Here is a 21991-nt window from a genome sequence, read left to right on the forward strand (position 1 = left end):
GTGTGCGTGCGTGTATCATTCGTACCTGCCCTCGAAGAGTCCATCTGTTCATGTTGACGATCCCCACGAACTGGACCCCTCCCCTTCCACTTCAGGCCCTCGGCAAAATCACAAAGGACGGCGTTTTCCTGGAGCAGCTTGAGACAAACCCGGGCAAGGTCTGCGTTCCCTCATGGATGGCTGATTATGTGTACATATGTGGTCTTGTGTTTCTGTGTGTGTGTGTGGGGAGGGGTGAATGCATATGTGTTTGTTTTATGTGTGAGTGTGTTTATGTGTGTGTGTTTATGTGTGTGTTCACTTGCGCTTCCAATGACCGTACAAACACCCTGCATTCCCTCATCACTCACTCCACCTCCCTGTCCACGACCGCCACTCGACCGCCAGTATCTGCCCGACGTCACCGAGGAATCGCTTGGCGCATCCGATGAGGTGCCGTCCTGCTTGCTCGTTACTTTGCTCGCTTGCTTGCGCGTGTGTGTGTCTGTGTCTGTGTGTGTCTGTGTCTGTGTGTGTGTCTGTGTGTGTCTGTGTGTGTCTGTGTGTGTCTGTGTGTGTTCCTTCGTGCTCGATTCCAAGCGCTCATCGCCGCCGTGCACCCCCACCGCCATCACAGGTTGTGCCCGTGAACCTGAACCAGCCCATGGAAGAGATTCGCAAACAGCTCTCCCAGTACCCCATCCGGTACGCCAACACACACACATGCACACACACACACACACACACACACACACACACACACACACACACACACACACACACACACACACACACACACACACACTGTAAATACACCCCCGTGCCATCGCATGAACTCACTCACCACTTCACATCGTCTTACCTTCCTTTGCCCGTTCCTGTTGTCCCCTTCCTCCATTTGCGTTCCAGCACCCGCTTGTCGCTCAGCGGCACTCTCATTGTCGCCCGTGATATCGCCCACGCCAAGCTGCAGGTACAAGCAGCCTTACAACCACATGAACATGCACACATTGGCACACACACACACACAACACACACACACACACAGACACACACACACACACACACACACACACACACACACACACACACACACACACACACACACACACACACACAACACGTACATGCTGATACTTGTATCCAGTGCCGCCCCCCCCCCCAATTCACACGTGTACGCACGCCTGTGCAAACAGTCTTATCAAACTGCACCTCACTCCACCGCCTTTGTGCTTGCCCTCTGCTGTTTCACTGCGGTTCTCTGCGCGCGCGTTCGCTGTTCACAGGAGCGGATTGATCAAGGTCTCGGTCTGCCGGAATACGTCAAGGACCACATCATCTACTACGGTGCGCAGGCCGCTGATGACAACACATGCTGATGGTGTCGGTGGCGGCGGTGGGTGTTGCTGCTGCTGCTGCTGTTTAAGTTGTTGTTGCTGTTGAAGTTGTTGTTGTTGTTTAAGTTGTTTAAGCTGTTGTTTAAGTTGTTGTTCAATCAACTGCCTTCAAAGCAACCCCATGCCTGCCACTCACCTTCATTCCTCACCGGTTCACCCCACGCAACTGCATTCATGAACATGAACATGCACAAATGCCTGTACATATGTACGTATGTGTGTGTATGTGTGTATGTATGTGTGTATATGTATGTATGTGTGTGTGTACGCATGTATGCAGCTGGCCCTGCGAAGACGCCTGAAGGGTACGCCTCTGGCTCGTTTGGTCCGACCACCGCCGGGCGCATGGACTCGTACGTCCGCTCGTTCATGAAGGAGGGCGGCAGCTTCATCACCCTCGCAAAGGGCAACCGCTCCCGCGAGGTGCGCGTGTCTTTTTGAGGGGGGGGGGGAGGAGGAGGAGAGGCGTGTGGCATATGTGTTTGCTGTGTGCTTGCCGCTGTCTTTGTCACAGTCCTTCATCGTTGTCGGTCATTCCACTTAACATCTGCACATAGCATCCAACGTTCTTCTCCCATCGTCCATGTCCGCTCGCTGACACACACATACACATACACACGCACACACATACACATACACACGCACGCACACACACACACACACACGTACGCACACACACATATACACACGCACGCACGCACGCACATACAATCGTCTTCCCCCTCCTCCCCTGTGCAACACACCAGGTGACCAACGCGTGCAAGGAGTACGGCGGCTTCTACCTTGGGTCCATTGGCGGGCCCGCTGCCATCCTGGCCAAGAACTGCATCAAGAACGTGGAAGTGAAGGAGTATGAGGAGCTTGGCATGGAGGCCATCTGGAAGATTGACGTGGAGAACTTCCCTGCCTTTATCGTCGTTGACAACAAGGGCAACGACTTCTTCCAGGAGTGGCAGGTGTAAGCACTTGCACACGTGCATACGTGATATCCATGCGTGTGTGTGTGTGAGCATGGTGCTTGTGTGTGCTTATGCGTCGTGCAGTTGTTGTGCTGTTCGTCGTCAGGGTGGATATGTGTGCCAAGCCATTGCTTTTGCGCCTTCCTTTCATTTCCTGCGCTCCAGCTCTCAACTCCTGCGTGGTGGCACCGCCAGCTTGCATGCACAGGCCATTCTTTGCGCTTTGCGTGTTGTCGTGTCCGTTTTCGTTCGGTGGCGTTGTCGCTTCTCTCTCTTCACCCGTTGCACCCAAGGCACGCCGCAGTCTGTATCCGCACTCGCGTACTGTCTCGTTTGAAGTCTCGATTGAACGATGACAACGCACAAGCGAGAACTATCGTGCCATCGCACGAAATGCCACAGGAGCCAAATGCACATGCTTGCAACAACACACCCTTGGGCACACACACACACACACACACACACACACACACACACACACACACACACACACACACACACACACACACACACACACATACACCGGCTGCACGACACCCCTATGCACTCTACCACACGTGCATGCGCGTACATCAGAGTAATTCAAGCTGCGGCTGGTGCAGGTGCAGTTTCCTCAGAGTGCTCACCCTTCGTTTCGCCCTCGTCCATCGGGGCTGCGAGCTGCTCGGCGTCTTGTTGGTTCGTTGCATTCGCCACTGCTGGTGCCGGTGTCTTCGCGTCCACCACATCAACGCCACCACCATCGGCCTTGTCGTTGTTGTTGTCGTCGTAGCTAGTTGCCTGCATGTAAACGCCATCCACGCTCTGTTCTTTCATGTGTTGCACCGTGGCGTTGATTTTCTCCTCAGAGTACAGCGCAAATCCCTTTCGCTCCGGCACGGCTGCACGAAGGCCCTCACGCCACCCCTCGCCATGTATCACCTTCAGAAACGCATCAAACACCTGTGGCGCATATGGTGTGTGTGTGTGTGATGAGTTGTGTGTGTGTGTGTGTGTGTGTGTGTGTGTGTGTGTGTGTGTGTGTGTGTGTGTGTGTGTGTGTGTGTGTGTACCTGGTTGATGGAGAGGACGGGTGCATACTTGGTGGCCTTTGCGTTGCTGAACTCCAGAATGGGCAAACGAGCAGTCACAATGCCAGCCTTGGAAGGGGGAGGGGGATAGCAGCAGTGGTGAAGAGCACGACAGAACGTCAATGACGAATGAGGAGGAGAAGGAGGGGGTCGAGATGAGTGGTACACAGCACAAGCAAAACAACAGTGAAGGAGAACACACATGCACCCTGGTCACACACACACACAAGCACACACAAGCACACAACCTATCGACCACATCCAAACAACCCAAGCACACACACACACACACACACACACACACACACACACACACACACACACACACACAACCACGTCCGACCGACCTTCTGTGCACGGTTGAGCGTGAAGTTTTTCTGGATGCTCTCGTCCACCAAACCGCCAAACACATACGTCTGGCAAGCACAATCAGAACACCGATATGGAGGAGTTGATCAAGAAGAAGTCAAAAGCGAACGGCACTGCGGCTCTTCAGCACATCGCCGCTGAATGCTTGCAGGCATCAGCACAACAAGAGGAGCGAGTGTGCAAACCTTAGAGGGAACAAGGTCGACGAGAACGTTTGGGGAATCTGGCGTGAGGAAGACAATCTGAACACCACATGAACAACGAGCAGAGGGGAATTGAGACGCAGGTGAGCTGTCGTGGCTGAAAGAATTCGCACGCAACCATCACGCCCACACGCACACCTGCACAGCATGCACGTCACACACACACACACACACACACACACACACACACACACACACACACACACACACACACACACACATACACACACACACAAGTGCATGACAACCATTCTCATTCACACACGAACACACACGTTCTCATACACACCAACGCACCTCGCTTGGGTCAAAGTGGTGAATGTGAGTCTTGTCAGTCATGGTGGCCAAGTAGTCGTCGAATCCAACATTGCGCTGCTTGCACAGGCGATATGGGAGGCCGTTGGGATCGAGACTGGTCAGGTGCAGGTGGCACGGGTGCTGAACAGCGGCAGCGAAGACAGATGAGTGTGGAGGGAGCGAGAGAGTGTGTGCGGGGGAAGAGGGGAGGGGTATTGGGGAAGTTTAGAGTTGGGTGGTGCTGTGAGCAAGTGGGAAGAGACGCCCAGACAACGACTTGCAGTCAGAGAACATGTTGAGAGCAAAGCGAACATACGATTGTGGTGATCACACACGAACAACAAACACAACCAACACAAAATCAAACGGCACAACCAAAACAAAAGCAAATGCAATCACCATAGCGAAGTGTTACCTGTGCGCGGAGGTTAGCGCCGTAGAGGCGTCGAATCTGATCGCTCAACTTGACAATCTCTTTCCTGTTCATGGCGTCACCAAGGCCCATGTCGATGGCAACTCGGATGGCGGTTGGCGACTGCATGGCTGCCAGCACACGCGCGCGTCGCTCTTCCCGCTGCTCTTGCTTCGTTTTCTTCTCCACTTGCTCCGTCTTTGCCTTCTTCTCCGCTTGATCCTCAGCCCCGGCCTCCCCTGCTCGTTGGGTTACGTGTGTGGGTGGGGAGGTTGTGTGTGGGTGTAGGTGTGTGTGAGGAGTAGGTTGTGGTGGTCACAAATTGAATCCTGACATAAGTCCACAGCATAACCACAGCGCCAATTGCTGCGTACGTGCTGCCCGTCGTCGTTGCTTGCGTTGTTTTGCCTTTTCCTCCTTCTGCTGCTTCTGGAACCCAATTCGCTTCAACTGCATCAACCCGCACCAAGGTGGAGGAGGATACCATGAGCATGGTGAGCCGATGCATCAACGCAAGCAGTCCAGACAGCACATGTCATCGAAAGCACGAGATGCAATATGTGCGCTGTATTTCGCGTGCACGCACACACACACACATTCAAACACACACACACACATTCAAACACACACACACACACACATTCAAACACACACACACACACACACACACACACACACACACACACACACACACACACACACACACACACGTGCGCGCGCTGTTCGTCGAAGCACAGGTGCACCACACCTTGCGCTTTGCGAGCTGGTTGAGTTTGCGCTCGTGACCGCAATTTGGATCGTACTCGAGCCGCTTGTGCATATCCACGTGATTCGACGGCAGCACACCGGCAGCAACCAGGTCACTCGCCCACGACCGCGCAGCCGCAGCCTGGTGGGAGAAGCATGGGAGAATGAGCTCGGCGGCGCAACGGCATCATGCAACACGTCAGGGTCTCGCATTTACTCTGCACCAGGAATATGCACGCAAATCTACAGCGACTACTGCCCCCCCCCGGCCGCTCTACCGATGCCGTTATTCTCTGATTCCAAGCCCGCACCTGGTCCACGTCGCCTTCATATCGGAGGATGGATGCGGTGTCCGGGGCCGAATGATACGCGAGCGGCGGACAAATGCGACACGCATTCACGTCTGCTCCCAACGCGGCCGCTGCAGCCTGGTGACGCACACACACACACACACATACACGCACACATGCACACACACACATGCACACACACACACACATACGTACACATGCACACACATACGTACACATGCACACACACACACGAATGGGGTTAAGGTATGGCGAGCGTTCGCGCGTCGTGTTGTGCCATTTGACATTGTGTGTATGAGTGTGTGACATGTGTGCGTGAATTCGAGGTGTGTTTTGAAACGGTAGCCACGACATCTACGCACCTTTGTCTTGATCTCTTCCAACACTCTCTCCAGAGCCGCCGGCGTGTTGGCTGGGAATGATGTACACACACGCATACACACACACACACACACGCACACACATGCACGCACACAAATGTGCAAATGCATACAGATAGATGTCAGTCGCCAGCTCGGTTGGTGATGGACAACACAGAGGCGATGCACTGTGCATGAAACGCAAACGTACACGCAAACATACACACGCTTCCACACGCAATCGAGACTACACACACCAACCTACGCGCACACGTATTCACACACACTCCGACCATACACGCATCCATCTACGCATGCACACACACGCACGCACGCACATGAACGCCCGTACCGTTGTGGACGTCGTCGAAGATGTCTGGCATGTGGAGGAGGGTGGAGTGGAGGAGGTGGCAGAGGTGCCAGCGAGCGAAGAACGGAAACGCCATGTGCTGTCGGAACAGCTGCAGGTACCGTGCGGCCAAATCGAGCGAACTCACGGCTGAAGGTGTTGCTGTCGATGATGAAGGTGTTGTTGCTGTTGTTGATTCGAGGGAGAAGAGGGTTGGCTGGAAGAGGAGCTCGGTCGTGGCTACAACGGCATCAGCACCTGCGGCCACAATCGCATATCGTGCGCTGTGAACAACGTGCACCCTGTTCTAACCATGCAGTACACACACACACACACGCGCGCGCGCGCGCGCACCTGTGTGTTTGAGGAATGGCTGAATCTCGTTGGGGGAGTTGAGAGATGCGTGGGCCAATACGGGGAGAGCCGTGAGGGCCCTGAGACGAACAGTTCAAGCCATCATGAAGCACACACACACACACACACACACACACACACACACACACACACACACACACACACACACACACACACACACATACAACAGGGGCAGCAGGTCGCAGGTCGCATGCAGGCACGTTAGCGGCAAACCCCTGGATGTGAGGTATGGGATGCTCACTTGTTTGCGTCATCAACATGTGTTTGCATACCGTGGTACGTGTGAATGCGCACAAACATACACACAAACACACACATACATACAACTACACACAGATGCACACAAACAATGCTGCCCGCCTTCTGGTTCATGACGCACTTGATGCGGGCCACGACATCCCAGTTGCAGATTGCTGCTGTCTCCTCTGTCGTGCGTGTGTCAACGACAATGCCCACGCAGCCTGATTTCTCCACCATTCGCACAAGGCCCTCAACATCCTGCGTCTCATCAGTCACGCGCACGCCAGCAAACACTGCAATGTGTATTTGTGTGCATGTGCGTGTGTGTGTCGGTGTATATGTGCATGTGTGTGCATGTGTGTGTGCGTGTCGGTGTATATGTGCATGTGTGTATGTGTGCGTGTGTGTGTATGAGATGCAGTCACTGAGGACGTATGGTGAGAACATACACACATGCCTAACATGCTAGATACATGTGCGGCAAGCATCAACAACAAAACAAAGCCACCCTGCACACCGTGCTGCACCTTTGTGGCCCTGCTGTGTAGCTGCTGTGAGCATGTCCCCGACCAGATCTCGCTGCTGCAGCAGGCATGCGCCGTATTGGCCTGGTGAAGCCACCCACGAACCACGCAACATGGCCACAGCCGTGAGCACGAGCAAGGCGGGCGTTCAAGGGCATTACTGGCACGCCCGCACTCGTAAGCACGTGCTCCAACGAACACACACACACGCACACACACGCACACACGCACACACACGCACACACACACACACACACACACACACACACACACACACACACACACACACCGTTGATGGCTCGCTTTGAGTTCCATGTGAGGTCAAGGCACAAGGCCTTGCATGTTGGCGCAGCCTGTGAGAAGGGTGGCGCAAGTAACGGGTTTGGGTGAGAGGTAATGCAAGGATGGTGAAGCTCACACCACTTAGCCACCAAGCAGCGAGAGGAGAGACAGAGACAGAGACAGACAGACAGACGAATGTGCACGCAAGCAGGGCATCGTACACGCACGCACCACACTGCAGGCTTCGACGAAGGATTTGGTCTCATTTGCACACAGCTGCAAGACGTCGGTGGTGCGACACAGCAGAGCCGTGAGGTTGTTGTGCTGATTCAACGACGACCGAGTGCAGTAAGCCCAAAATTCTACGCAGTCACACACACACACACAGAAGCACACACACGCACACACATACATGCACACACATACACACGCACACACATGTACACACGCACACACACACACACACACATACACGCACACACGCACACACAGACCATGGTGACGAGGGGCAGGTCGTCGTCGCAGGTGACCATGTGCTGTTCACGATACAGGTCCTCGTTCACCAAGTGCTTGGCATAGAGGCGCGGTGAGAACGCCAGTTGCACACCATACGGCTTGCTGCACATGGACGAACGGAACAATGCAAGAACCCAGTGTACTCGTACGTTGGAAGATGATGGAAAATGCAGTGCAAACCGCGCGATCCCCACAACACCCACGTGTACACTGTGCGATTCAACAACTGTCACAGATGTTGTTCGCAGACACACAACAACAAAAACCCACGTATCTACCCGCAGATACACGCACACGCTTATGCATGTGCACGCACCAGAGCAAGCGGAATGGCAAGTCAGATCCTTCCGCCATTGATCCCATGACAAACTTGGGGGCACCGAGGGTTTCGTTGAAGAAGTTCCATGCCGCCTACGTGCACGGGGCAAGGCACAAGCACCACATTTGAGAGCAAGATTTGCAAATGCAGTTGCTATCAATCACAACAACTGCTATTCCTGCTTCAACCACTCCTGTTACTACTGTTGCAGCGCTGGGGGTGCATTGTACGATGACACGCAAGCCAATGTGTGTTTCACTGCCGCAGCACGAGTGCAGCGCGTGCACATCACGCGCACCGTGACGACAAATCACGAACCTCGTGGCTGGCAGCTGATGGTTTTGCTTCACTCATACTGGAAGAGCAACGTAGCGATGAGGGCGGTAAAAAGCAGAGCGAGGACAGCGGCGACGGCGCTGATAAGCGAAGCTGAGAAGCAGAAGAACAGCAGTGAGATGTAACAGCAACAGCAGCACGACGCAGCGACAACAGCATGTCCGCTCACACCACAACACACGAGACAAGGCAAACGCTGTGAAAGAATATTCACGCCCACACCCACAAATCTTCAGAACTCGCAACAACAGCCCAAACAACAAGCACAACCAAGCAACAAGAAGAAGTCGTTGCTGAGCAGGCTGTTGGTTCCGTTGTTGAGTGCAGGGTTGAGTGTGTGTATGTGTGTGTTCATGTGTGTGTGTGTGTGTGTGTGTGTGTGTGTGTGTGTGTGTGTGTGTGTGTGTGTGTGTGTGTGTGTGTGTGTGTGTGTGTGTGTGTGTGTGTGTGTGTGTGTGTGTGTGTGTGTGTGTGTGTGTGTGTGTGTGTGTGGTGTGTGCGTGGTTTGGTCGTCACAACGAGTGCTTTCTGTGTTGCTGGCTTCTTGGCTTCACAAGCCCATCCACTCACTCAGCCATGCATCACATCTCCGCCTTCACGCTGTGCAGCAGAAAAAGCAAGGACTGTTGAGAATGACGCAGGAGCTGAGCTACATCAAGATCAAGACGGCCAACGAGGCCCGGCTTGCTGACGAAGCACGGACAGAGACGCTGAAACGCAACATCATCGTCCTCGTCCTACACCATCTCCAAGACAACGTCTGTGCCTGTGTGCGTGTCTGTGTGCATGTCTGTGTGCGTGTGTGTGCGTGTGTGTGTGTGTGTCTGTGTGTCTGTGTGTCTGTGTGTCTGTGTGTGTGTGTGTGTGTCTGTGTGTCTGTGTGTGTGTGGCTCTCTGTCTGGCCCTGTGCGTGCGTGCGTTGTAGTTGCTTGTGTGGATGTACGCCTCCCCCCTCCCGCTCAACGCATTACGTTGCACTGTCACCACCACCACAACAACAACAACAACAACAACAACAACAACAACAACAACAACAACAACAACAACAATCACTTAGGGCTATGTGCAAGCGGCGCATCAGTTGGAGCTGGAGGCCGGCATTGCCGCGACAAAGTACGACGTGTGTGACAACATCGACCTGCTAAGCATCGTGCAAGAGTTTGAGGCCTACTACAAGATCAAGTTTGGCAAGGCGCCCAAGCTGATCAAGAAGGCGGTGGGTCCGGAGCTGCGCACGGGTCGACTACGCGGCACGCATCGAATACCAGGCAGCGGCAGCACAGGCGGAAGGAGCTCGCCAAGCAAAGGGCCGTCGTCACTATCCCGCACCAGCACGGGCTCTGGCTCGGATCGGCGAGCGGGGACGGCGCTGCCACGTGTGGAGTCGCCGCCGAACAAGAAGGCGTCCAACACATCGCTGCACCCGCTCCACGACCGCTCAAGCAGCGCTCCGCTCGGCAAGAAGAAGGAACGATCGACAGCGGCCCCATCTTCGTCATCATCATCATCATCAGCGACAGCGCCGTCATCGACGCAGCAGCAGCAGCAGCAGTCAGCGTCCACGTCAAAACACAGACCGCGCCCGCCCCCTGGTCGCTCGTTCACGCCGCCGCCGCAGCCCGCATCAACGGTCGCACCGGTTGTGGATGGAAAGGCATTGGCGGACATGAACCTCACGGGCCAGGCACTGCACAACCCGAGTGCACACCGTCGTGGTGGCGGTGGTGGTGGCGGCAGTGCACGCAACCAACAGCCATTGTCGTTATCATCGTCACAACAACAACAGCAGCAGCAGCAGCAGCAGCAGCAGCAGCAGCAGCAGAGGGGGCGGGTGGTAGGCGGGCAGCGTATTGTGGACATGGGGTCGGAACTGAAGAATGCGATACAGGCGGCGACGCACGAGGCACTGGACAACTACAGCCATCACGACGACAAGCTGCTGAAGCCCGTGAGCAACCTCGGATACACGGGCCAGATGCAGGAGCTGTCCCAGGTCATCAGTCGGGAAATCTACCTCAACAACCCAGATGTCAGGTGCGCGCGGTGGTGGTGGCAGGAGCAGTAGTTGTTGTGGGTTGCTGGTGCTGAGTGGTGGGACATACGATGGTGTTGGCGAACATGTGTCTTGTGCTGAGTTGCAGCCTGTCGTGTAGTGGCATCACCAGTGGCTTTTATCAGTCTCACTTTCCCGTCGCCCGTGCATACATTCATTCGCATCTCTGCGGCACGCTCGCTCCCCTCTGTGTCTCCTGTTTACACACACACACACACACACACACACACACACACACACACACACACACACACACACACACACACACACACACACACACACACAAACAAACACACACACACAAACACGCACGCACGCACGCACGTGTCTGGCGTGCAGGTGGTCGGACATTATTGGCTTGGACAAAGCATGCAAGCTGGTGAAGGAGGCGGTGGTGTATCCGATTCGCTATCCACAGCTCTTCCGCGGGATCCTCAGCCCTTGGAAAGGACTCCTCTTGTATGGTCCTCCAGGCACGGGCAAGGTTCGTTTGCATGGGGGAACACGATCCGTGCATGCACAAGTTTGTGTGCGTGTGTGTGTGTGTGTGTGTGTGTGTGCGTGTGTGTGTGTGTGTGTGTGCGTGTGTGAGTGTGTGAGAGAAAGAGATACAGCAGTCATTGCCGATTCGGAACGTGCTTTGCCCTCCTTTTACTCCATCGTGCTCATCATCATCATCATCGCTACCACCACAACCGGCAATCACGGCACCTCAGACCATGCTGGCGAAGGCGATTGCAACCGAGTGTCACACCACCTTCTTCAACATCTCCGCCTCGTCCATTGTCAGCAAGTGGCGCGGCGACTCGGAGAAGCTCGTGAGTTGACCGACTTTGTTATATTGCTCCCTGTTGCAGGTGCTGCTATCTTTCCCTCTTCCTCTATCCTTGTGCGCCTTGTGATATGTACACACGTCTCTCCATCAAACCCTTCCCAGCACATCGTCTGTTCCACCTCACTTCTCCAACCACACACGCACATGCATACACACACATATACACACATACCCATACACACATCCCCATACACGTACATCCCGCTCCCCGCCCCCTTCTGCAGGTGCGTGTGCTGTTTGAGCTTGCACGGTTCCATGCACCGTCGACCATCTTCCTTGACGAGCTGGATGCGATCATGACCACGCGGTCGAGCGGGGGTACGGGCGACCACGAGGGCAGCAGGCGCATGAAGACCGAGCTGCTCATGCAGATGGATGGGCTCAACAAGTCGGATGACCTCGTGTTTGTGCTCGGTGCATCCAACCTGCCATGGGAGCTGGACCCGGCCATGCTGCGGCGCCTCGAGAAACGCATTCTCGTCGACCTGCCAACACAGGTGCGGTGGGGGTGGGGGGTGGTGGGGCGGAGGAGTGTATGTGATGCACGTGGTTGTGCACGTGGTGGTGGTGGTGGGATGAAGGGTGAACGTGTGGGGCCTTTGGTTCATGCTCCTTGTGCTCATCCAGAACCGCACACACACACACACACACACACACACACACACACACACACATACACGCTCACACACACACACACAACAATACACGCACATATGCAATCTGCCACTTGTGCCACGCAACTGTGGCTGGCGCGTTGCGTGACGACAGGAGGCGCGGCGGGCCATGTTCCAGCACCACCTGCCACCGACGGTGCAGAGCGAGGACGACGGCGGTGTCATTGACCTCACAGCCAACATCGACTACGATGCTGTGGCCAGCAACACAGACGGGTACTCTGGCTCTGACATTCGCCTGGTGTGCAAGGAGGCGGCCATGAAGCCTGTTCGCCAAATCTTCGATGTCCTGGAAAACCTTGAAGACAGCGACGCTGCACACCACAAGTCAGTTCAGACGAGGGGAGAGGGAGAAGGTAGCGAGGGATTTGTGTGTCTGTGTGTGTGTGTGTGTGTGTGTGTGTGTGTTTCTGCGTGTGTGTGTGTGTTTCTGCGTGTGTGTGTGTGTTTCTGCGTGTGTGTGTGTGTTTCTGAAATAGAGGTTTGTTTGATGTGCACTATTTCTCTGACTTGGTGATGCTGGTGGTGTACGCTGTCTTCTCACGCTGTCATGCACACACACACACACAGCATCACTGTGCGGGCGATTACGACGGAGGATGTGATGGATGCGATTGCCACCACCAAACCTTCCGCTGCTGGATTGCGGGACCGATACACGCAGTGGCAAAAGGAGTTTGGATCTGTCTGAGCTGCCGAGAGAGAGAGAGAGAGAGGAGAGAGAGACAGAGATAGAACAAAGAAAAAAAGAGATGTACTGTATGTGTGTGTGTGTGTGTGTGTGGCGTGAAGAGGAAGGGTGCTGAACAATAATAGTCGCACTTGTTGGTATGTAAGTTTCTGCGCTGCGTGTGAGCTTCAGTAGACACCAAGTCTCTTGGTGTTATGTTCACATTTTCTTTTTCTTTTTTTTTTTTTGTCGCATGAACATTGTCTTCTCCGTCATCCTCCTTGCTTTGTCCACAACAAGCAGAGCAAGAGGACTAAACAACCCAACAGACCAAGCGAGCAGCTAAGCAAAGTACATAAATGTCAACACCACCACCAACAACACCATCACCATCACCATCCAAATCGAGCCAACGAAGCAAAACAGCCAGCCAGAGGAATTGCCTGCAGGCTTGGGTGTTGTGGAGGATTGGATGAAGATGGTCGTGAAAATTCGGCAAGTGAGGGCAAACAACACAACAACCAAAACAACACAAACCCAGCCAGCCAGTCACCTGCACCACACCCCCAACTACCGCGACCACAAGCACAGGTTCGTTTACAGGTTCACTCTCTGTCCTGATCCCTTCTTGCAACCAGCACAACGACGTACTGACGTGAAGAACCTCACTGTTTATTTGGCGTCTCGTACTTTTGAGCATGAGTTGCGTGCTCCTGTCTTCCTTTCTCTTCTCGTTTTCTTCTGGTGCTCGTCTTCGCGCCATTCATGTCATGCCACAACACACCCTCATAACACCACGAACAACACACACACACACGCACACGCAGCATTCCCTCACGTATTTGCTTCATTTGATTGCTCGCCTCGGTTGTAAGGTTGTTAGGGAAGCTGACGCAGACGCTGTGCCAATTCCAGTGTTTCTGTTGACTTTGTGTTGACGGTCGCGACTCCTCTGTTGAAGAACAAACGACACGCACGCACATAAACACACACACGCACACGCACACACACACACACACACACACACACACACACACACACGCACAACTGAGCAAGATGAGTTGCTTTTCCGACATGGAGGAGCTTGAGGGCATTGCCTTCTTCTCCCCAGTGGCCCGCGAGCTTGCTGAGAAGAAAGTGCTGCAGCAGCGCCACGAAGACGAGCTCAAGCGCCAAGAGGAAGAGCAGCAGCGCCTGGTAATGCTGCTTGCCACTGCCGAGTTGCGTGTGTTGCTTTGCTTTTCTCCCCGTGTTTTGCTGGTTGTCATTTCGCGCCATGTGTGTCTAGCAGTTGCCTTCCACTGACGCTGAACAACTGCCTTCTTGTGCTCTGGTGCTGCTGAATATTGTTTTGTGTATGTGCGCGCGCTTTCGTGGTTTCTCCTTGCAGGCGGAAGAAGCTGCAAAGCGCGAGAAGGCTGAGCGGATTGAGGCTCGCCGGCTCAAAGCCGAGCAGCGGCTGCAAGAGCTTGCACAGCGACGCGCAGAGGAAGAAAACCAAGAGGCCGAGCGGCTGCGCCAGCTGCAGATACAACAAAAGGTTCCACCACAGTGTCTTGCCAGGGCGTGTAGGGTTGAGCGTGTGTGTGGTGATGTTGCGATGGGGCTTGCTTGCTTGCTTGCTTGCTTGCTTGCTTGCTTGCTTGCTTGCTTGCTTGCTTGCTTGCTTGCTTGCTTGGACTGTTGATGTGTTGGAAGAAGGTGGCTGTTGGTGTGTCGTGCACAAAGCTCAACGCCACCCTTCTTGCCTGCGCTGTGATTCACATCAACAGCAAGAGGAAGCGGAACGCAAGAAGCAAGAGGAAGAAGAACGAAAGCGCCAGGAGGAAGCCGAGCGCAGGCGACAGGAGCAGCTCAGAAAGTACGTGCGTGCGTGCGTGTGTGTCTGTGTGTCTGTGTGTATGTGTGTGTGTATGTGTGTATGTGTGTATGTGTGTGTGTGTCTGTGTCTTTGTTTACGTGACTGTGTGCAGCGTTCTATCCCGTGTCTCTCTTCCGACCATTGAGGCTCAAACTCACCCTTGTCCATACACACGACACACGGCACACAGGGAGCAAGAAGAGGCCGAGCGTGAGCGACAGCGCAAGCTGGAAGAAGAGCGCGAAGAGAAAAAGTACGTGCATGCATGCATATGTATAGTGTCGTGAAGCTGCTGCGTTGCTTGCAAGCAACACGCTTTGACCCCTGTCAAACCGTAACGATTTTGTGGTGAACCGCTGCCTCTTGTCGCCTTTTCCTCGCAGGCGCCAGCGGCTTCAGCACCAGCGCGAGCAGGAGATTGCTGCAGAGAAGCGGTGCGTTGAGGGAGAGGATGTTTGTTTGTGTGTTCCTTTTGTGTGTGTGTGTGTGTGTGTGTGTGTGTGTGTGTGTGTGTGTGTGTGTGTGTGTGTGTGTGTGTACGTGTGTCCGCTTCAGCAATTCTGCATGCTGCTCTCTGTCACAGACTCGTGTTCACATTTTCCACATCTCAACTCAATAGGTGGCTGAAGATTCAGGCCGAGTCTGGGAACATCAAGGTGACGAAGAAGGATGGTGTGTTTGTCGTCACGTCGCTCAAGCCGACTGTCACCGTTGATGACACCATGTTCACCTGGCTCTCCCAAGCACGCGACCTCGAGGGCGTTCCGGTGCGTTTTTTGCTTTGTTTTGTTTTGTTTTGTTTTGTTTTGCTTTGTTTTGTTTTGTTTTGTTTTGTTTTGTTTGCTTGTTTGTTCGTTTGTTTACTTGTTTGTTTGTTTGCACCAAGTTGCGCATACGCCTCCCAGCGCACGCGCCACCCCCTCCAACTCATTTCCATCTTGCCTTCTTTGCTCCCCTTCCACGGCCCATCTTGACCTCACTGCACCTCTTCCATCACCCACCACCAAGTACGATGTTGTGGAGACGAAGCGGGAGGAGGACGAGGCGCCCAAGCCGCGGGCGCTGCTTGCACCGCGCAAACCGGGACCAGAGGGCATCATTGCCGACCGCGAACGCCTCAAGCGCATGCAGAAGGACAAGGAGAACGCAAACAAAGGTCCGGCAATGGAGCCATCGACAGCCGTGGGGGGGGGGAGGATGTGTGCAGGCCAAAAACAAAATAGTGTTGTGTGTGTGTGTTTGTTTGTGTCTGTGTCTGTCTGTTTTTATTTTGTGAGCGCGCGGTTGTTTTGCTTGCATGCATGCAAGCCTTGCAGTCTGCCACATTTTCATGGGAGCTTGGCAAATAATGCGCCCGCTCACATACACACTCACACTCACACACACACTCACACACACACACACACACACACACACACACACACACACACACACACACACGAACGATCACTTCCGTACACCAGCGCTGCTTGAGTACGAGGCGCGTGACGACGAGCAGCTTCGGCGTGGGCTCGGTGACATCCTGTCTGGCCTTGATGGCCCGCACCGCCACGCCGCCCTGCTTGATCTGTACACGCTGCACGCCGCCATGATTGCGCTGCACGGTGTGGACGGATACGAGAAGCACCTCAAGGACCCAAACCTCAACGCCAACATGGCCAAAGTGCCCGACCTGATGCACGAGATCCTCGAGGTGTGTGCATGTGTGTGTGTGTGCATGTATGTGTGCGTGTGTGCGCGCGCCCTTGTGTGCTTGTGTGGTTTTGTGCTTGTGTGCTTGTGTACCTCTGAGTTGTGCAGGAACGTGCCTGCCATCCATCGCATGTCTGCCCGCCACACACTGTGAACAATGCTCAAGTTGTCGTCAAGATCCCCTCTCACACTCGCCCCCTATCACCTCCTCACCTCCCTCATTTTCTCGCCGTCACCGTTATCGCTGTGGCTGCTTGTTGTGCAGGAGGCGCCTGGGAACATCTTTGCAATGGCCATTCTTGGCATGATGCAATTTGCGGGCGAGGCTGTCCTGCGCCATCGCGTCGCGAACATGAACATCATCCCACACGACTACGAGGGTGGGTTGATCTGCGTCTGTGTGTGTATCTCTCTCTCTCTCTCTCTCTCTCTCTCTCTCTCTCTCTCTCTCTCTCTCTCTCTCTCTCTCTCTCTCTCTCTCTCTCTTTGTCTCTCTCTCTCTCTCTCTCCCTCTCTCTCTCTCTCTCTCTCTGTGCTTGGTGCGGAGACGTAGAACATGCATGCATGTGTTGTTTGAGGAGGAGTTCCACTTTGCTGTTCAAATCATGTGCGACCCAATTGCTTGCAAGCCACTCGCCTCTCACTCACCCCTACTGCTGTCTTCACCACTATGGCAGAATGGGTTGGCTGGATGGTTGGCTCGCGCCTGTTCTTCGAGTACCTTGAGTGGTGGAACACTGCGCCGGAGAACGAGCAGCCCGACACGCCCTGGACCCTTCGCGACGAGGAGCGCATGCTGGTGCGTGCGTGTGCGTCTGTGTCTGTGTGTTTTTGTGTGTTTTTGTGCCTCTGTGCATGTGTGTTTTGTGGTTTATTGCGTTTGTATGAGCATGTGTGGGCGTGTGTGCCTAGGTGTGTTCTTTTGTGTGCTGTGTGTGCGTTACACAAGCAAAGGAGGAGAGAGATGGCGCTATGAAGATGTTCAGAATCAGGGCTTGTCCATGCTAATGCAATTCTCACTGCATCTCGCTGTCGGACACCACACAGGCCGTGCCTGTTCCCGACAACGTGAAGACGGGCGCAAAGGAAAAGATGACACAACTCATCAGCGCCTATCTCGCGCCAGGTGGGCCCATGTTCCGATCGGAATCATCTCCGTGGCCGTGGGCGTTTGTTTTTCTTATTCTGTTTGCTCTTTTGTTGTCCCTTGTTTATGTTGCTGAGTTCTTTAGTTGGTTCAACTGGTCTTCGACAACTGCTGCGCCATAGGCACCTGTAGCAAGCTCTGCTGCATACATCGCAACATGACCGCCACCAGACCATCATCTCACGTCTCCCCACGCCCTTCTCTCTTCCTCTTTGTTTCATTTGTACACGTGTGTGTGTGTGTGTGTGTGTGTGTGTGTGTGTGTGTGTGTGTGTGTGTGTGTGTGTGTGTGTGCCCACAGGCCTGGTCCAGCGCATCATGCCCGACCTGATGGCAAAGCTCCCACTTGCGTACTGCCGCCTGGACAAGACGCAGGACGAGCTGGAGAAGATGCTGGTGGGCTTCACTGAGCCGTGGTGCCATTGTGGTTGTGGTTGTTGGACTGTCGTGTAATCGCTTGAGCTTGGCTTTGTGTGTTTGCGTGTGAGGGTCGTTGCGATGTGCGTGTAAAGGGCGTTTGAAATGTGCGTGCTTGCAAGCTCTGCCTTTCTGCGGCTTCCCTCACACTTTGCCCACGACCCTGATGACACCGTTCCCCCCCCCCCCGGCAACACCTGTCACAACACCCTCAGCGCGACTTTTCCGAGGACGAGGAGTTTGGGTTTGATGCGTCCGACTCCACCCCGGAGGGCATGGGGTACAAGTGGGAGCGGCAGCAGTATCTGCTCAAGGAGGCCGAGCGCACCGCACACGATGCCCGCCGCAACGTCGAAGACCTTCGCGTCGACCTCGAGGTCGGGAGATGTGTGTGTGTGTGTGTGTGTATGCGTGTGTTGTGTGTGTGTGTGTGTGTGTGTGTGTGTGTGTGTGTGTGTGTGTGTGTGTGTTGTGTTGTATTGTGGCGTGCGTGTGCGTGTGTTGTGTTGTATTGTGTGTGTGTGCGTGTGTGTGTGTGTGTGTGTGTGTGTGTGTGTGTGCGTGTGTGTGTGTGTGTGTGTGTGTGTGTGTGTGTGTGTGTGTGTGTGTGTGTGTGTGTGTGTGTGTTCTCCTGTTGGGGTGCTTCAGGCTTCCTGTGCTTGTCCTGTGCTTTCTGTTTCGTCCCCGTCCCCCGTCCCTCTGTGTGTTACACAGAAGACATTCATCCATGCCATTCTCATCATACCTATGCTCTGCTGTCATCACGTGTTTTCCAACCCCCCTCCCCTTCCCCTTCCACTACAAACAGGCAGCGCAAGCGTTTGTGGAGACGTCGACGAAGCGCAAGCAGGACCTTGAGGAGAAGGTGGAGGACCTCAAGACGCAGGAGGACGCGCTGCGCAAGGAGCAGAAGGAGCTGCGGGAAGCCATCGACCGCCTCTCCGCACAGCTCTGAAGGACTGAAGGAGATCCCTCCGATACCCTCGCAGCGCAGCGAGTGGCGAGCGTTGTGCTGTGTCTTTGTGTGAAGCTGTGAAAGATGAAAGTGTGAAAGTGTGAAGGAAAGAGTGGGTGAGTGGAGGGAACCGTGTGTTCTTGCTTGCTGTCTTGTTTGCTGTCTTGCTTGCTGTATTCGTGCTGTTGCTTCTTCTGCTCTGCTGTGGAGGGTATCTCTCTATCTCTCTGGCTTTTGTCCTTCTCGTTGTCCTGTTTGTTTCACAAACTCATCGAGCGGTGGATGGGTGGATGGATGTTCCCTTCCTCTCGCGTTTTGTTTTGTTGTGTTTTGTTTTTGTTTGTGCCCCATAAACATGCATTGAATCATTCCATCACACAAAAAACTTATTTTTCCACAAGCAACAAACACAACTCGCTCGCTCGCTCGCTGACATGCATAAACACGTTGCAGTGGAGTCTGCTTGAACGTGTTCTGTCCGTCAAGTGTCAACGGCGCGCCCAACAAGCAGAACAAGCAAGCAAGCAAGCAAGCAAACAAGATGGAACGTGCTGCGGCGTTTGTCAGTGCAAGCGTGCAACAAGCAAGCAAGCAAGCAAGCGGGCTCATTTTTCGCCTTGTAACAAAGCCAACAAGCCACGACAGCAGTGCAGCAGTCGCAGTTGATATCGAGCTTGTTTGCACTGAGGCGGGTTCAGCAAGACACAAGCCATGGCCGAGGAAGAGGGCGAGTCGCCCACGATGATTGAGCAGTCGCAACTGCTGGACATGGATGTGGAGGAAGATGAGGAAGAAGAAGAAGAAGAAGAGGAAGACATTCTCGCCTCATACCAGGAGGAGGATGACGAGCACCAGCAACCACAGCACCAGCAGCCGAGTGCGGGTGAGATGGGAAGTGGTGCCGGCAAGCGAACAGCAGCAGAAGAAGGAGAAGAGGAGGACCTGGGGGACCTGGGGGATGGAGCAGCGCACCACAGGCAACACCAAGACCACCAGCACCAGCAAGAGCAGCACGACAGTGATGTGCAGATGGTGATTGATTCCCCTCGGGATGAGGAAGATGGGGAGGAGGAGGAGCAGGAGGAAGACACGGAGCAGCACACTGAGCATGTGGAGAATGGCGGAGAAGACACGCAAGACGACGACGAAGCAGACGAAAGAGACGAAAGAGATGGAGAGGCAGAGGATGGGCAAACCCATGCCAAGACCACAGACGGCCACGTGATGGGCCTGAAAACAGCCATCAAGCAGGTGAGGCAGCGTGCCAGGAAAACGGTGACGATAGGCAGCGTCTCTGTAGTGCTGCCGGAAGACACCAGCGGGCCAGACGAGGAAGATGGCGAGGAGGAGGATGAGGACGAAATGGAGGAGGTCGGTGAGAGTGGACGCTTGATGGGCGAGAAGCGAGGCATGGAGAACGGCGGCGTGGTAATGGTGGTGGGTGGCGAGCAAGAGCAGGGGCAAGAGGACCCTCGACGAGGCAACGAAGGTGGATGTGTAGGGGACGAGGACGACTATGACAGCATGCTGTCGCAGAAGGCGGATGACCAAGTGTTGACGGGGCAAGTCATTGACCATCTCAAGGGCATCTTTGATCAGCAGCGGTCCACGGAACAGCGCCTGCGGCAGGAGCGCAACGCCGCCCGCACGCACGTGCGCCAACTCAAGGCGGCGCTGGCCAAAGCAACCGCTGCCGCCAACAGCAAACTGGCCCCGTCCAGCCCCCAAAGCCTGCTCCAACTCCTCCACAACCTCGCCAAGCGCGTGCGTACGCACGCCGTGCATATTGCCACCACCTCCACAACGAAAACCACAACCACGACCACAACAACGGCAACAACGACAACCACAACTGCAACTCCCGCTTGTGCGTCGGGAGCGCCACGTGCACAAGCGAATGGTGGCAGCAGCGTTGCTGACGGCAAGCTGACGAGGCAAAACAACACCAGCAACACCAAGATGGTGGATGAGGTACAGCTGCAGGAGGAGCTGGACACCACGCTCAAGTGCCTGGATACCGCTGGCAGCGAACTGCGGCAGCTGACGCACACGACCACGGCGCTGTTCAAGGCCGTCACCGCCAACAGCGACAGCGCGGCGTGGCTGGAGGAGCACCACCCGCACACCATGCAGCGCACAGGCACCGCCCATGCATGCATGCAGGCAACGTGCGATGTCGTTCCCGTCGGCACACAAACGGATGCGCGCGACTTGCCGCTCCCGCCCGCCATCCAGCAGGCCCTCGCCACTCTCAAGGTGATGTTCCGTTGTTTTGATTTGTGTGTGCTTCATGTGCAAGAGGAGAAGCATACATCTTGTGTGTGTGTGTGTGTGTGTGTGTGTGTGTGTGTGTGTGTGTGTGTGTGTGTGTGTGTGTGTCGCGCGGGTACTGGATTGACTTTACGGGAAAAAAAGTGAGGCCCTGAGAAAATTAAGGTGGTGTTGCGCGATTGATAACACCAACCCTTACGTACTGGCTAGTAATTAAAACGCCTGGGCGTTGTACGTGCTAATAAGAATCCCGGAACGCTCCCCCGTACAACCTGCGGCCTGGCAGCCATCCAGGCCCGGGGTTCCATACATTGCTAGCACGGCAATCGCTATTTAATAAAAATTCGTTTACCGGGGCTAGTACGTGGGGTG

General features: G+C 54.7%; 5 protein-coding genes across 5 annotated transcripts in view; 4 read left to right on the forward strand and 1 right to left on the reverse strand.

Annotated features, from left to right (window-relative positions):
• PTSG_08200 (fumarate hydratase class I) overlaps positions 1–2702 on the forward strand; it is a gene marked incomplete at its 5' end in the record, with an annotated part of 5866 nt that extends 3164 nt beyond the window's left edge. Inside the window, 7 exons of the mRNA XM_004991167.1 lie at positions 96–158; positions 388–432; positions 617–684; positions 889–952; positions 1266–1326; positions 1657–1799; positions 2123–2702. Coding sequence (XP_004991224.1) covers positions 96–158; positions 388–432; positions 617–684; positions 889–952; positions 1266–1326; positions 1657–1799; positions 2123–2338 — 660 coding nt within the window. The 3' untranslated portion in view covers positions 2339–2702. The remainder of the gene's footprint in view (positions 1–95; positions 159–387; positions 433–616; positions 685–888; positions 953–1265; positions 1327–1656; positions 1800–2122) is intronic.
• A 215-nt stretch (positions 2703–2917) lies between these two features.
• PTSG_08201 (uncharacterized protein) lies at positions 2918–8499 on the reverse strand (the record flags this gene model as incomplete). Its single annotated transcript, XM_004991168.1, has 16 exons — positions 2918–3277; positions 3388–3474; positions 3753–3821; positions 3960–4016; positions 4275–4415; positions 4690–4925; positions 5061–5136; positions 5435–5575; positions 5745–5861; positions 6107–6156; positions 6456–6710; positions 6807–6886; positions 7207–7360; positions 7595–7675; positions 7881–7944; positions 8368–8499. 16 exons carry the CDS (start codon positions 8497–8499, stop codon positions 2918–2920), a joined length of 2100 nt encoding a protein of 699 aa, XP_004991225.1.
• Positions 8500–9676: 1177 nt separating this feature from the next.
• On the forward strand, positions 9677–13297 carry PTSG_08202 (uncharacterized protein; the record flags this gene model as incomplete). The annotated part of the gene is made up of 8 exons (XM_004991169.1): positions 9677–9802; positions 10102–10538; positions 10869–11078; positions 11437–11581; positions 11814–11915; positions 12157–12429; positions 12701–12933; positions 13177–13297. The coding sequence occupies 8 exons, from the start codon at positions 9677–9679 to the stop codon at positions 13295–13297; spliced, it is 1647 nt and encodes a 548-aa protein (XP_004991226.1).
• A 1035-nt stretch (positions 13298–14332) lies between these two features.
• PTSG_08203 (uncharacterized protein) lies at positions 14333–19348 on the forward strand (the record flags this gene model as incomplete). The annotated part of the gene is made up of 14 exons (XM_004991170.1): positions 14333–14473; positions 14667–14816; positions 15049–15137; positions 15328–15390; positions 15521–15571; positions 15757–15904; positions 16146–16293; positions 16601–16830; positions 17095–17209; positions 17507–17628; positions 17877–17955; positions 18278–18372; positions 18609–18770; positions 19202–19348. The coding sequence occupies 14 exons, from the start codon at positions 14333–14335 to the stop codon at positions 19346–19348; spliced, it is 1740 nt and encodes a 579-aa protein (XP_004991227.1).
• Positions 19349–19756: 408 nt separating this feature from the next.
• Positions 19757–21991, forward strand: part of PTSG_08204 (uncharacterized protein) — a gene marked incomplete at its 3' end in the record, with an annotated part of 6579 nt that continues 4344 nt past the window's right edge. The window contains exon 1 of the mRNA XM_004991171.1: positions 19757–21604. Within this exon, the coding sequence (XP_004991228.1) occupies positions 20060–21604 (1545 nt within the window). The 5' untranslated portion in view covers positions 19757–20059. The remainder of the gene's footprint in view (positions 21605–21991) is intronic.

Source organism: Salpingoeca rosetta, assembly GCF_000188695.1.
Source record: "Salpingoeca rosetta unplaced genomic scaffold supercont1.21, whole genome shotgun sequence".
In the NCBI taxonomy this organism is placed as follows: Eukaryota; class Choanoflagellata; order Craspedida; family Salpingoecidae; genus Salpingoeca; species Salpingoeca rosetta.